We start from the raw sequence: 15193 nt of genomic DNA, 5'->3' as shown, positions 1-15193 counted from the left end.
ATCGTACTTTATAAAGCCGGCCGTCCTCATGTAGCTTCCTTTGGAGAAATTTATAAATAACTGCCCAACATTTGATGTGTTTACGGATAAGAGATTGACAAAGTATACAGAATACGTGACTTTATAAAATAATCCGCAAACACATTCTTCGTAAATGGAAAATGTTAAAATGTACATAGAAGGACTGTTTCACTCTTAACATAAATGACAACTCCTTTCAAGGAATCAATTTTACAAACTACATTTCCTAAATTCAATTTCTCCACAATTTTACTTATCAATCTTTCTCCCCTTTATCTAAACAAATGGAAAAAGAGCGTAATCACAGAAAGATTCGCAAAAAAAAAAAAAGAAGGGGTGAACTGTCTGTTTATTTGAAGATGCTTCTTTATTCTGATCAGAATTGTTTTAAGAATGGGTTTGTCAATTAGATGATAAAGTTAGAGGGGTATTCGTAATTCAACTTGGAACTTGTGCAGTATGCTATGACAATTGACAAGCGTCACGGTTCACCATGTGAGGTCCGCCCATATCCGACTAAAAATCTCCGGCAAAACCCCAGCGGCTCCACAGTGTAGAATTTGTCCGCATCTCCGCATCATTTTTTTAGACAGAGAATACAGGCAGTCGCCAGGCCACAAAAACCGACAAATTATGCTACGATCTTCAAGAAACAACAGGAGAGGACGCTTTGGAAAGTTACGTTTCTCTTCTACCCCTCTCCTAAGACGTCGCACCTTTGCCCCCACGTATCAGTATCACATTAAGTGATCAACATTTTAATTCCAGCCGGGAAGGAGCTACCTGAACGAGGGGTGTTGGCCATGTGCCCCACAGCGATCGATGAAGTAAATAAACATCCCTTCCATACCAAGATTGAGATCTTTACGTGAACAACAAAAGAAGAAAAGCAGGGATGGTCTCCATGAGACGCCCCCTTTTGCATCTACCACATTCTTAAATCTTAAGGCCGACGCCATTCCTTTCCCTCCCTCCTTGTAGCTTGGGCTGACGGTAATGTCAAACTAATCACAGCCTGTAAGCAATCCCTTCGGAGAAGCTGCAAAGCGAAGCTCCGTTCGGTCCTCCTCCTTCGAGAATTAAGGCTCTCGACATCACCTCCTCTCGTTAATAGCAAATGTTCAAAGACATTGTGAAGCTCAATCTGACCCATCTTCATCTAACTAACCACCCAGTTCCTAACCAGGCGAATGAAGTTCGATTTTCCCTCCAAGAGGGGTGGGGTGCGGTGTGGGAGGGTCATCAGAGGTCCTCTCCGGGAAGCAGGTGGGTTCACCTTATTGACTCTCCTCGACCTCATCTGAAACTCATGGGTTTGTGTGCTTTTCCCGGACACTTCACGCCAAAAACAGCTGTCAGATGTTGGCCCCGGGGCCGGACCACTACTCTTGCATTATTAAACGAACCACCCTCAATGATTTCTAGGTTCCCCACTCCACTTCTTTATTCTTTTTAAGACAGCCACCATGGAGAGTTTACCGTCTACTTTATGCCGAGCTCCCTCGGTTCCCACCTGCTCTTCTTCTCACCTGTTCCTCCCCACCTCATTCCTGGATTACATGTTCCCTGCTGGCCTCTCCTGCTCCTTTGGTGACAGAACCAGAGAATCAACTCAACTCATGATGATGATTCATCACCTAGTGCAGGTGTTAGCATTAATTAGTTTAAGCTGTTGATGTACGGAGATAAAGACCCGGTAGCGGGGTTATTCTTTCGTTGTCCAGAAACGACGGCTCAATTCACGTTCGTTGGTCTTTTCTCCAAGGCTTTGAGTTTATTCCAAGAGTGGAGGGACTTGCTTTATCAACTCTAGGCCAGCTCAGAGAAAGAGAGCGAGAGAGACAGAGCGTTGGTGGTGCCGTGAGCAGAAACTTATGCCTTTGATGAGCTTGAATTTGTAGAGAGGGGAGATGGACGGGGAAGGTGGCACTGTGCAGAAGAATTTGGAGAGGGCAGTGTCCCAAAAGGCACTGCAGATGAGCAACTCTGCTTCTTGTAAGGCGGCTGTGGTAGGGTTTTTGGCCGGAGTGTGTATCACTTATCTTTTTCTTGCTGCCGTCACTTCCGTTGGGATACAAAAGCTCGGAGCAGGGGAATTGAAGATTCCCATGGGAGAGACGGAGGGAAGATTCAGAAACCAGACAATTCTTCCAGTTCATACGGGTAAGTTGGGCACGTTTCCTTTTATCTCTACATTTTCTTTCACTTAACTATTAGGAACTCGTACATGTTTTGTTCCTTATACCTCAATAAAAAGCGGGAAGATGTTGGAGAATTTTAGCAGAAGGGCAAGAAATGAAAATAAATTCTGATGCTTAGATGCAAGCACTACTGGACCAAGAAATGCAAGACTCGAAACGTAAACCAACACGAGAATTTTTTATCTTTTACCTAATTTCTGTTCCACATCTTAGACGAGGCACCTTGAATCAAATAATAGAAATGGCAAATTTTGGATGGTTGAATACATGACGGCTTATAATCTGTTTCTGAAATCTGACACTGTAACGAGGAGAAAGATTGTTAGTCATTCAAGTCGGAATGTCAAACACCGGGTTTAGGTTTCTAATATTTCCCTGGAGAAAAAGACGATTTATAATTTTTGAAGACCTTCCCCTGTTAATTGGAGCTGGCACTAACAAGTACTCAATAATATGCTTTAAATTGCTTTATATTTCGTTGGTGGTACAGAAAATCGGTCTTGCAGCTTTTCCTGCTCAGATTGATCCTTGCTCGGTGTTGTAATCTTTTGAAACATTAGTTTCCAAACCGACGATTTACATCTTAATTATTTCCTTCCTTTCTTTTTGCTACAGATAGAGAGTTTGAATCTGTTAAAACCGTCAAAGAAGTGAAAAATGATCCAAGAATTGCATTCTTGTATTCCGCTTGGGAAGAGCTGCTGAACTCTATCGGCCAGAAGCAAATTAAAAGCAGAGAACCAAGGTTTAACATGATCCCCAAGGCACCCCATCTTGAAGATTGCAAAGCTAGAACGAAAATATTTCACCAACTAGATATGATGGGGCCGCCATGGCCGCGCTGGCAAGGACGTCTAATTACTGGACTTTCAGACGAAACTTTGTCTCCGACGGTTGCAGAGACTGTCGGGTCTGTCCCATTAATAATGACAGAAGCAGCTAATCCGCCATGGGTACGTAATTCTTACCCCATTTACTTTATGCCATGAAACCACAAAAATCGGTAGTCTGCATGAAAATTTTCCTCTTTTTTCGCCTGAATGAAGGGATTATTCCTCCCACTCTCTCCATGAAGTCTTAGTTATTAACGGTCGGCCGAGCATATTCTAGGAGACAGGGAAACCTGCTCTGCAGATATGTGTGGGATTTACCATATTCTTTACTGGACAGGCCCTTCTTAAACGGGAAACCATCAGAACTCAATTTCGTCCAAGTTGTGGCAGCTGCCTCTCTTTTCTGGTTGCAGAAGATACAGGCATATTGAGTGCAGCAACCGGTCACTGGTATTCTTGAACAAGTAGAAATATCGTCCGGTGCTTGCAGTGCTCACTCCCCTGAAAACCTTAGGAACCATGGAAAGTTTGATTTCTTCGAAGGGGAAACGAGCTATGTAAATCTAAAACTAACTATTGCTGCATCAAGTAGAGAGCTAATATAGGAAATGCCTAGAGCAACCTTCGAATCTTTCATCAAACATGAATAAAACGAAAATCTGATTGGAGGCAAACAGGTAGTTGTCTTATGTCATTTTTGTGCTCAAAGTGCTCTTCGCCTCCAAAATGATATTCAAGTCTTCTTTTTTGAAAAGAATGAGCGAGTGAATTTACTTCCTTTTTTAACTTTTGACGTCACTTGTAATTTTTAGGTTGTTGGAGCAGACGAAGATAATTACCCTTTAACCAGAAAAGTCCAGCAAGATCTGTGGGTACATCAACATCCACAAAACTGCAATGATCCTCAAACAAGGTTCCTTGTTGCTGACTGGGAGAGGGAGGCTGGTTTCGGCATTGGGGCTCAAATTGCTGGAATGACTGGATTCCTAGCAATTGCAATCAAAGAGAAGAGGGTACTTGTCACGAACTACTTCAATCGAGCAGATCACCAAGGATGCTTAAATGGTAATCACCGTCCGTGGAAGGTTTACTGTTACTCATATAAGTTTGGCTCCCTCCATCTGGTTCTCCTGCAGTAACCAAATGGAACGAGTGCCATGTTATCAACTAACATTTATGCAGAAGATCCGCCTTTTCCAGACTCGTCGCGCGTTCCAAATATAACTGTTCAAATCTAGAATTTTCCACCGATTCTACTGTTTTGAAGTAAAACATCATCTAGTATTTGCTAAATTCCCCACGATTGAAAAGCGGTTGCGGCACCATGTAGTATTGTAAAGCAGTTTAGTTGACATGGCCAAGAACAAGGTCTTGATTTTATAATTGGAAAACCGAGTATTACAGGGTCATCGCGATCACAGTGGTCATGCTATTTCTTCCCCGAGACATCACCTCAGTGTCGAGAACGTGCCTTGCAGCTGATGAAGACGGAGGATGCTTGGAAGAATGGAACACTAACGACAAACGGTAATTACACATCGAAAGAGATATGGGCTGGAACAATTCCAAGGTGAGAAATCCCCCGAAGAGGCATAGTTTTGTTCTTTCGCAGTAAAAAGTGTTTTAATGCATGTTCTTCTACAGAGTATGGGGTAGCCCATGGGAGGATTCGCAACCAACAACCGAGATAGACGGAAGGTTGCTGAAGAATCACAGAAAGATGGATAGGAGGTGGTGGCGTGCACAGGTACCACCTTAAACCCTCCTACTTACTCACCGGTCTACATTATTGCATCCTTGCTTCACTCATATTCTACTTGCCGATCAATTAGGTTATTTTTTTAAAAAAAATTCTTTCATGTTCCGTCGTGGCGCTTTATTTCATTTAGCGTTGCAGATAGAACTTTACATGTTCAAGTTAGATTCATTTGGACAAAGTTTTTCCGTCTATTAATCAGCTATATACAAATAAAGAACCTTGTTCCCTACATGAGCGCCAAAACACCGGAAGACGGAGACATGCATGTAAGCATAGACATTCTCGTTATTTCATTTTCTGAGGGAAAGAGTGTGGACAGACCACCTCTGAACATAAAAACCATCTCTACTTGAATATGGTTAAGAGTCTAATATTTGAACATAAACGAGAGATGGAGAGAGAGAGAGAGAGAAATGGTCCACATTCTTTTTTACATGTGGACTATTTATTTGTATATTTATACCTCATACCCTTTTGGTTTTTGCCAAAAAGTATTAATGGCCCTTATTCAGATATGTAGCTGTGCCGCTGCTCTAACCGTCGACCCAGCAAGCATTGAACGACATAGAAACCTCTAGAGGACGGTACAAGTTGATACGTGACTAATCACGGGATCTCAATTCCGATGCCCTGAATCCCTTTGCCTGGAGTCGCCTCGGCTCTCAGTGTCAGGATGATGTGCTCCATTGCCCTTCACCTACTTTGTCGTGCCTCATATGGAAAGGGAGTGGCCTTTGGCTACAAAAGAAGGGTCGCATAGATGTTGCGAACGGGAGCGGGCCACATCCTATTCCTGGAGGTGGAAACGCGAGAGGAGAAAAGCCACGACCTAGGCTCACATGCCCTCCCTCCCCTTTCTATTCGTTTCTTACATTATCAGAAACAGGGCATAGATTTATACCACCCCGTGCGCCACCAACGAACAGGGACTCCCCAATCTTTTCTTTATGTCAATCTTTTATTGCAACTTGCACTTAGATAAGGAGGAAGAAAAGAATAGGAACACTTGGCTGCTGTTCCTAATTTGAAGCCAATTACGTCCAAATGGGGTTTCGCTTTGTACCCTTGGAAAAGATGTTTGAATGGCCGTGTTTGGCCCTTCTGCCGCCTGTCTGCACTGCTGATTTCATGTTCCCATTTTGTGCGTAATTGCGTGTAGTATTGGGTGATACCTCTGCCAAAGCATCTGATCAATTCTTAATGAATTTGCTTCGGCTTTGCACTTCGTCCACACATACCTACGGGACATGCATGATTGATGATGATGGTGGTGGCCTGAGCAGGCGGTCCGTTATTTGATGAGGTTCAAGAGTGAATACACTTGCGAGCTACTAAATGTCGAGAGGCATGACGCCTTTGGGATGCAAGCCGCTCAAATGGTCGTCAACGTCCTGCCAGAACACTGGCCGCAGGTACGAGTCCCCTTTCCCTTCCCTGATCCCCTCCCCACTCTGGCTTTGATCAAACACACCCCTAACAGTACTCACTGCTCTCCCGGCGACGGGAGAGACGAGCTCCACAAGACCCCTTCTTGTCAAACAGGGTCCCTTGTGTTTTGCCATCTTTTGATTGGGGGCCTATCAACTTTGAGTTTGAGGCTTCGACACATTGAGCTTGACGGGAGGTTGCAAGCTGTCCGGCGTATTTACAAGTTATCTGTGTAGATGAGGCCATATGATAGCTCCGGAAAACGGCGGGGCGATTTCATTTCTTGACGGTGGTACCTTCCCTTGTATATTTCATTGAATCCGTAATTTCGGAATCAAACCCTATCAGTCACATTAGGTTGAAGATCCAAGGCTGCATAAAAAAAATTGTGCTTTGGGAGATCCTCAATTTAAACAAACTGAAAATCTCAGTTAGAATCCATGGTACATGTTAAGTCGTATTGGGGGAGGTGGGTCCGACAGTAAATCAATGGAGATGATCGTAAATCTGAGACCGGCGGTGAAACGAACACAACACGGGTTCAGGTTGGGTTGTGTTTGTTTTAACCTGGATCTCAGGTCCATGGATTTAAGATCTCTCATCGGACTTCAAATTTATGGTTTTAACATCTAGCGTGAATCTAAATTTATATTTGATATTTCAAAATACATTTTTTTTATGCAGCATTGAATTTAAGATCCTCAGTCGCAACCTGTTAACTTCTTATAAATCAATCAACCAAACCAAGAAAATTTTCAGGAGCCAATGACGCCTACGTCCATCCTATATCCTTTTTGTACACTAAATATAACTGCAAATTGGATCGTTTTTTGCGTCCTTATTAAGACTGCCAATGGATGTCCTTAAGGAGCGCAAGGCTCAACAACAACAAGAACCTAGAACCCACCGTCGGTTTTACAGGTTAATCTTCCACTCTCTTGCTTTCTATAGGAACTTGGGCTTGTAAACTGTGCTAGTTTTGCATCCTTGCTTGCCAAAGGCTGCCATATACTGCCGGCCGGTCGGATGCTGATTCCGACCTCAGCTCCAACACTTTTTTTTAGGTGAATGAAGAATTGCAGATAATGGCTGACTTTGAATTGAGGAAACTGGCCGGTCTTCTCTTTTTCCGTGCAGGCAGAATACTCTGGCAGAGCAACCCCGATGGAGTTGGATGAATATGTATGGTCCAATAGGATGCCATGGGTGCCCAGACCATTGTTGAGCATGCACGTGAGAATGGGAGATAAGGCATGTGAAATGAAGCTGGCTTCTTTCGATACGTATATGCAGCTCGCTGATCGCATAAGAAAGCGCTTCCCCAATTTAAAGGACGTCTGGCTCTCTACAGAAATGCAGGTACTTTTTCATCTTTTCTCCACCACCGTGGGTGTGTAAACGTAGATGCCTGAAGGGCTAACTGCATTTTCCGTGCATCTTCTGATGACCGTAACCCCAAGGACAACGCCGGCCATGGAAGAAACGGGGTGTAAAAGTAGCAGGTCCGAGACTTGATATATGGCCTTCATCTCAACGCCCTTCGTGAGTCATCATCGCCTGCTATGAGATACTCACATCACATGGTTGATGACTTCTCTAACAGAGCTCAGGTTTAGTCTGCATTTATTAGGGTTCAGCATCTCGACCAACGGGTTGCTGCTACTGGATAACTAGAGGTGAAAGAACTGAGGCCACGGTGAAGGCAATCCGCCAAATGCTACTCCACCATCGTAGTCCACCAACCACCAATTAGGACATTCGTGAACTCATATTTTTCCTTAGTAGAAATAATATTCCACATTCGATTTAATAACTGCAAGTTTCTTCTTGCGAATCGTGGTTTGGTTCATCGAGGTCTCCATGTAACCACCTGCAGGCTGTCATCGACAATTCGACTCGGTACGCTGGTTGGAGGTTCTATTACACAAAGAATGTGGCAAGACAGGTGGGCAACACATCAATGGCTGATTACGAGGCAAGCCTAGGCAGGGAGACCAGCACAAATTATCCGATCGTCAATTTCTTAATGGCGACCGAAGCAGATTTCTTCGTAGGTGCTCTTGGATCGACATGGTGCTATCTAATCGATGGAATGAGAAGTACTGGTGGGAAAGTCATTGCTGGATATATAAGCGTCAATAAGGATAGGTTCTGGTGAGATATAAGGAAGGTGTGCTCAAACTTATTCAACTTTGACCATCATGGTCTCAAGGTTGGACAGGCATGGGAGGATCTGTATTATAGCAAATTGGGATGTATTATAATTTGAAGGAGATGAATGTAAATTAAAAATAAGGAACGCCATTACATTTTTGTTTGTTCTTCTACTTCAGCTGTAGTTTGTTCTTCTACTTCAGCTGTACGGCCATCCATTAGAATTAACATGCATGGCGTTTGGGAAGTTTTGTTAAGTGTTTAGTGGAGTCTATTTTGGTTTTTGTTTGGGAAAAAATTTTATCTTCGTGTCAGAGATGCCAACTGCTGTGAATGTATGAACGGTCGAGCTAGCAGAGCTGGTCAAACAAAACACTGACTCCTTGCGTTCGTAGTTCAAATTTGGTTCTTGACATATGAATAATATATCAGGATGATTTGATATGGCTAGAAGTCACTGAAAGAAATACAATGGAATAGGACGTGTGTGTGTGAGTGAGCGAGAGAGAGAGAGAGAAGGGGCAAATGCTGGGCATCTCTCCTGCAGCAGGCATTGAAATTGGCGCCGTTATTCTTGCTAGGAAACTTATTTCCTTTTTGTTGTCTTTCTAGGCATCCTTCACTTAATCAGTTCAAAAATTTATTGCTCGGCACTTCTGAACTTCGCTTTCCGAGCATATTTAAACGCAGGACAAGAATACACCCAAAAGCTTGCTTGGAGAATGTTACAAAACTTGTCGAGTAGTACTGGAATGTTGCCATTCAATTGTAGGCTGCTTTCACTTCCACATACTGCGAACTGTTGCTTGCTTCAAATGAAAGTTATCTGGCTTCTTCCAAATTCCATGCTAAACAACAAATATAGAAACCACATATTTTCATTTGCAACAGACGATTGTAGACATCTCCTAGCAGGCCCTGTGTGGGCTGTAGTAGAGAGTAGAGACATCGTCGTTGATGATGAAGAACGAATACCCAAATTTCAGTCATCTCCACCAAGGTGCTCCTGCAGTGTAAAAATGGTCACCTTCATCCCAAGAAATCTGACAAGCTTGTAGACCAATTGCCACACTTGGCTCTTTTCCATACTGAGAAATCCATTCAGTGATAGCCTTTTCTCTATCTTCCAGACTCATGTCCTCTATGTCTCTTTCACAAAATGGGTTGACTAGTGGATCTTTCATCTGCTTCACCACAGCAGGCATGTACATGGAATCACCAACTATAGGAGCACCACATGCAGCAAGTTGAGCTCTAATCTGCATATGTGGAACAATCTCAATGACTTGCATTAATAAAATTTCAGGAATCAAACCGACGCATAGAGTGAGACAGAGAACTTGAGGTGACGTGAGATAATCTCCAGGATGGACAATGGGAACGTTAGAAGAAATGAAAGCTATTACTAACTAGATAAACAATCTGTCGATGAGTTGCATATACAACATATTCCAACATATGATAAGAGGAAAATACCTAAATGATATCAAAAATAAAAAAGAAATGACTAATAAATAACAATAGTGTGACAGTTATACCTAAAGTATGTACACTTCACTCATAATGTTCAGTTCAACTAGCACGCCAAATAATTAATTAGTCCAATTACACTGACATTTTCAGTGAACTAAGCTACAAGGATAGACATCTTCAAAAAACGAAGGCACACAATGCAGTTCTTCCTCAGTATCATTTAGCATCTTGAGTTATGAATCATCAACTAAACTACGACCCTCTCTCTGATGGTCTGCTTGATTGTCCAACTAATTATAAATCTATTTCTATGCCACGCACTGCAGATGTGTCTTTACAACAAGAAATAAAAGCACCTAAAAGGTAACTAAGTGCAATCCATAGTGCAGTCCCACATTCGAAGATGCAGGACAAGAAATATGCACGTAAAAGCATCTGCTTTACGTACCTCGTAAGCCACCACTACTTTTTAATCTGAAAATTTGAGAAGATGAAAGGAGAAAGTGATCAAGCACCTGGTGAGTTTTGCCAGTTAAGAGATTGATTTTGCATTCATAAGCAGTGCCTTTTGATGGCCACCCACAATCCTGAATGCAATATTGTGCTGAAATGGTAGCATTCGGCCATGGCACCTCGCAGCATTCAAGTACCTCAAGTTGACATAAATGCCATCCTTTAACAAAACCTACAGGCCAAAATACAAAATGTAACGAAATATAGTTAACTAGCTTGATGCTTGCAGAAGGCAATACATATGTAAACCTACTGTTCAGCTGTAATAGTTGTGCAACTTGGCATCAGAAATGTGTTGGAGTGCTTATGAATAATCTGGTGAGAGATTTGTCATGAGCCTTTCTAACAAATCTATCCTCTTTGCAGGAATCATCTTGAACATGTCTTCATGCATAGGCATGTGGCTGGATGGGCTAGAGAGGCTGCACCCATGCATGCAGTGGTACAACTATCTGCATGGAAGCATGCATACATAGCTGCATGCATGCCATAATCTTCCAGGCTGATAGAGAAAGTTAGTAATACTGTAATAGTATATACACAGCTCTGATGTCATACAATGTGGTCACAAGGTCATTCATAGCACGAGGAATCAAACATGTGGCAGGCAGAGCCAGAAATTTCTGGCAAGGGGCACAAATATTTTAAATTTTAAACTCTAAGGGGCACCTATGTATAAATAAGGTAATCAGGTATCAATACATAGATAAGGCAACTTGTGTAGGCTGATGTTCACAATTTCCTACACCAGCCGACATGTGACTCCACTAGTGCTGTGAACAACAATACAGGTTTAAACTTTAAAGCATGTCAACTTTCAGAAATATTTCATCCCAGCTACACCCTTTTTGTGGCTTATGTGTGTGTGTATTTGTTGCTTGTGATGGGGAATAAAAACGTATATCCTAGAAGCCATGTCTAAGAGTCTAATACTTAGACATGTCCTTCATTGTCCTCTTATTGTTGCTGCATCTTAGTTGCAACATGGATAATGCAATGGCCAGAAAAGGGTGGCCTGGACCGACAGCAACCTACAGCTAACTTCTTTATCCATCTGAACAAAAATAAGCACGTCAGAGATAAACAAACAAACAAAGGGCTAGATCTAAGTTATAGTCATGTTGTTGTCTATCGTTAAATTTGCAGGTTATCTCAGCAAAATATTCAACAACCATACAAATTTTTATCTGCAGAAAATTTCAAGCATATGAAAATTTGACAATAAGTTTATACTAAAGTTACACCAAATATGCATTCTAGAGGTATATAATATTGGAGACATCTAAATCTTACCTGTTGAAACAATTCGTGGGGCTATATTGACTGGACGCATATAATGAGATATTATTCCCACAGGAACAGGAGCAGCAGCAAGCGCAAGATAGAGCTTCTTAACTTGTTTTCCCTGGTACCCAATTGAACATTTAAAACTACTAGAACCATCAAACTATATAAACTTTGGTACATGAACAGCAATAACTCTTCCTCGAAGAACAAGTATACTATACACACATACCCGAATCTTTCCATGAAAAATAGAGCAATACTCCTTTGTTTTTGCCAGAATAACACTGCAAAAAAATAAGGGAAATAATAAGTCAAAATAGAAGGTCTTCATCCAGCCTCAATTTTATTCGAGTTGTCTCACCAGCCTTCAGTGCAATTGTCAATCTGATGGGTGGTCTTCAAAGTAATGGGCAAGCCCAGAGCACGTGAGGCGAATGTTGCACAGCTTTCTTCTACGTTGTCTGTTGTTCCACCAACCTATCAACATTCCATCAATGTCATGATATAAAAAACAACAATGTTGAGTGCCCAAAAAAAAAAAGGAAGGAATGGCTTACTTACGGAAGTACCAGCAGGTTTGTCAAGAACAACAAATGACTCGGTCACTGCAATAATCCTTGATTTCCAATCAATTTCATAACACCTGAATCAATAAATCAAGTTTCACATATTTAATACAGGCATCCTAATGCTGCAACAACAAATTCATACTGAATTCACAACGTGAAGCTCTTATCATAACATAGGCACCAAAATTTTTGAAATGAGAGAACAAATTAGTTGCTGAGAGCCTGAGAGCACGTGCATTACTCAGGAAATGGTAAAATGCAAGTTGTTTACCTCGGGAAACGTTTAGGGTGTACATGTACACGTAAGTAGGTTCCGGATTCTACAAACTGATCAACGTGAGCTATTCTGAATGTCTTTTGTGCTTCTCGTACAGTCTTCCCCTTGATGGATGATCGTTTCTTAAGAACTGAAGGAGCAGTAACTTCCTTGAACAACCGGACTTGTTCGGGAGTGGCAGTTGGAGGAGGTTCAGGACATACCAAAGCATAATAGACTGCTCCAAAATGGATGAGATCTGCAACATACCTTCAAGAAAAAGTATAAGATTCTTCTTTTTATAATGTTTTACAACATGAAAGCAGAACTGGTTTGTCAATTAACAATCAAGAAAGCATCAGTTGTACTTACAAGGGAGGCAGATTCAAAGCTTTGCATATAAAATCAAGAACAGGTCCTCCTTCTAGAACAACTAGGTGTTCCACCCTTGGTGGTCTATTATGTGATGGGCATGGTAGTAAACGATCATATTCAGGGTAGCTGCAACCAAATCAGAACCACTTATACCAAATAATGAACAGAGTGCATCTTCGAAGACAGTAATAGTAATACCACAGTGAAATAAGTGACTGTGGACTGTCAAAAATGTCAGATACATAAACAATCTACAAGCTTTTCTAGATGAACATTGGACAACGTCCATGTATAACATCTCCGAAGCACCGCTTGTGATGTGCCTATTTTCACGCTATTTCAGTCTTATGAATCGACAAGCATCCTGCTCTCTGATATGCGCCTTTGACGTTCTCTTTTGTGGTTTTTATGGTATATATCGTACCGTATTGTAAGTTCCTTTATGTTTTCATATGCTTCCTAAAATTCGAACCATGACGATTTAATTCACAAGATACAGAAAAGGAACCGTTTTCTTGAACATATGCACCACAATGCTACCCCTGCCCTATAAGAAGTATTTTGACAACAGCCCGAACCGCCGTTATGCTATTACAAAAGGAAAGGGATTACCGGCTACCGCAAGGTAATTATGAGAAAATAAAGAAGAGGGAACACAAAGATCGTCATTTCAATGTCCCGCTCAGTCTACGTTAGCCATATACCCACAGATACCCTCAATGTGAAGGAAAAAACCTCAAGCTCCATTGGCCCTATTTCCGGCTACCGCACATATTCATTTTGAATAATGAAACCCTTTTCACGTTATCCATGTATCGCACACATGTTTGTCTCACATAAATGAAACATGCTAAAAGAGCAATACTGGCACGGAAAAGGGTCAGCAACATGAAGTTCAGCATCCCCACAAGGAAATCTGAAAAACGTAGAGATATCCATAAAAAAAGGGAATTAAACTGAAAAAGAAGCTTATCACATACCAATCACCTGGAGCAGCAACAGCTATAGAGCTTGAATTTGTACAGAATGTCCTACACTTTAATCTTCTAAGGGAACGCTGTGTCTGTGAAGGCAAAGCCAAGGTTCCATAGGGACTCAGAACAAGAGCAGGGGCCAAAGCACGCACAAGAGTCTTGAAAGCCATGGGATCCCTCCATCCGGAGCTCCAGATGGATGAAACCAAGAACGTAGGGAAAGATAACGTCAGATTAAGAGCCCCCATCTCACAAATGCGGCCGGTGGACGCAGTGCACAATGATGAGGTTGAGCAGCTGAATCTAATCCGCGGCCTGGCTTCGCGCAGACGATGACGAACAGTTGAACATCAACCCGAACGTATTGACAGAACTTGAGAGTTCGGACTTGGGACAAACACGATGGGACCTGGAGATAGTGTAGTCACTGTAGTGTAGAGCCACTCTTTTGCCCAAGGTCCTCAAGTTTTCTCTAATTTCCATTATGTAGTTGGTAATTTTTTTGTTTGCAACTTTCGATCTAGCGCCTATTTTAATGTTATTTCTGGTTTTGGTTGAACGAAATAAAGATCTTCCTTCGCAAAATGATCAACATGTCGGCCAAAATTTTGGAAAGATGTGCCCTTTGACATCTTTGAGGATGAAAAATTCTATTTGCAAGAAAGCCACTGTCAAAAAATGAAAAGCTCAATTCCGAAGTAAAAAATTTTGGCCCTGAATAACATTGCCTGAAGAAACACAGTAGCACCTACGCATTTTTGGTATAGTAAAATCCTAAAATATCTATGGTTGCTAGATTTATTTGGTCGAATACAAAAGCAAAGTTGTCTTAGAAGGCCTTGTACTAGAGATAAGGGGGCGTTCGATCACCCCAGTTGATAGATTCTAGAATCTATAGTATACAGGACACGTTTAAGTTCATAGCTCCAACATAAAAGTAGAATAGATAACGCAACTTAAATATGCTCATTATCCCATAGGTGGAGAGGGGGAATAGACTCAAGAAACACTGGAGGAGTAAGAAGATGAATAAAAGCTGGCATCTTAGACGTAGTGGGACTTGGAGAGGAAAAATAAAGATGAGACTCAAAGAATGTAACATCTGCACTAATAATCTCTTTTTTGGTCGGGAGATGAAAGCATTGATATCCTTTTTTATTGGCCCAATGAATACACATTTGATAGCTTAGGCAACAAGTTTGTTTTTGTTTGGGCCTAAGATATATGCAAAATAAGTGCATCCAAATACTTTGAGAGGTATATAACGGTCGATTTGAATATAATATTTAAATGAGAATGTGTTCTTGGATGGCAGACATGGATAATCTGTTAGTCAAATAGCACGCAGTA

General features: G+C 41.7%; 2 protein-coding genes across 3 annotated transcripts; one reads left to right on the top strand and one right to left on the bottom strand.

Moving 5' to 3' along the window:
* Window positions 1-1480: 1480 nt before the first annotated feature.
* LOC116249672 (uncharacterized) lies at window positions 1481-8653 on the top strand. 2 transcript variants are annotated; one of them, XM_031622882.2, is made up of 8 exons: window positions 1481-2184; window positions 2838-3175; window positions 3868-4120; window positions 4460-4625; window positions 4700-4802; window positions 6098-6226; window positions 7380-7601; window positions 7703-8112. In XM_031622882.2, exons 1-8 carry the CDS (start codon window positions 1932-1934, stop codon window positions 7733-7735), a joined length of 1497 nt encoding a protein of 498 aa, XP_031478742.1. In that variant the 5' UTR covers window positions 1481-1931; the 3' UTR covers window positions 7736-8112. The 2 variants fall into 2 exon arrangements, with proteins under 2 accessions (XP_031478742.1, XP_031478726.1); XM_031622866.2 differs by lacking the exon at window positions 7703-8112 and adding an exon at window positions 8119-8653 and having other exon boundaries at window positions 1482-2184.
* A 160-nt stretch (window positions 8654-8813) lies between these two features.
* LOC116249690 (RNA pseudouridine synthase 6, chloroplastic) lies at window positions 8814-14234 on the bottom strand. The gene is made up of 9 exons (XM_031622895.2): window positions 13850-14234; window positions 12867-12995; window positions 12510-12764; window positions 12231-12312; window positions 12031-12146; window positions 11899-11953; window positions 11676-11787; window positions 10385-10554; window positions 8814-9655 (listed from the first exon to the last, which is right to left on the bottom strand). Exons 1-9 carry the CDS (start codon window positions 14089-14091, stop codon window positions 9383-9385), a joined length of 1434 nt encoding a protein of 477 aa, XP_031478755.1. The 5' UTR covers window positions 14092-14234; the 3' UTR covers window positions 8814-9382.
* Window positions 14235-15193: the final 959 nt, after the last annotated feature.

This window comes from Nymphaea colorata, chromosome 1 (assembly GCF_008831285.2).
Source record: "Nymphaea colorata isolate Beijing-Zhang1983 chromosome 1, ASM883128v2, whole genome shotgun sequence".
NCBI classification, from domain to species: Eukaryota; Viridiplantae; Streptophyta; class Magnoliopsida; order Nymphaeales; family Nymphaeaceae; genus Nymphaea; species Nymphaea colorata.
This window is presented reverse-complemented; position numbering and strand designations above follow the sequence as displayed.

What these genes read in the sequence shown, in the direction of transcription:
- LOC116249690 (XM_031622895.2), bottom strand. Translation starts at nt 14,091, where the DNA reads ATGGGGGCTCTTAATCTGACGTTATCTTTCCCTACGTTCTTGGTTTCA. An exon ending in CCCACGAATTGTTTCAACAG is followed by an intron (nt 10,555 to 11,675) that starts GTAAGATTTAGA and finishes TTTGGCCTGTAG; the next exon opens with GTTTTGTTAAAGGATGGCAT. An exon ending in TAACTGGCAAAACTCACCAG is followed by an intron (nt 9,656 to 10,384) that starts GTGCTTGATCAC and finishes CCACATATGCAG; the next exon opens with ATTAGAGCTCAACTTGCTGC.
- LOC116249672 (XM_031622866.2), top strand. Translation starts at nt 1,932, where the DNA reads ATGGACGGGGAAGGTGGCACTGTGCAGAAGAATTTGGAGAGGGCAGTG. An exon ending in TGGGCTGGAACAATTCCAAG is followed by an intron (nt 4,626 to 4,699) that starts GTGAGAAATCCC and finishes GTTCTTCTACAG; the next exon opens with AGTATGGGGTAGCCCATGGG. An exon ending in TGCCAGAACACTGGCCGCAG is followed by an intron (nt 6,227 to 7,379) that starts GTACGAGTCCCC and finishes TTTTCCGTGCAG; the next exon opens with GCAGAATACTCTGGCAGAGC.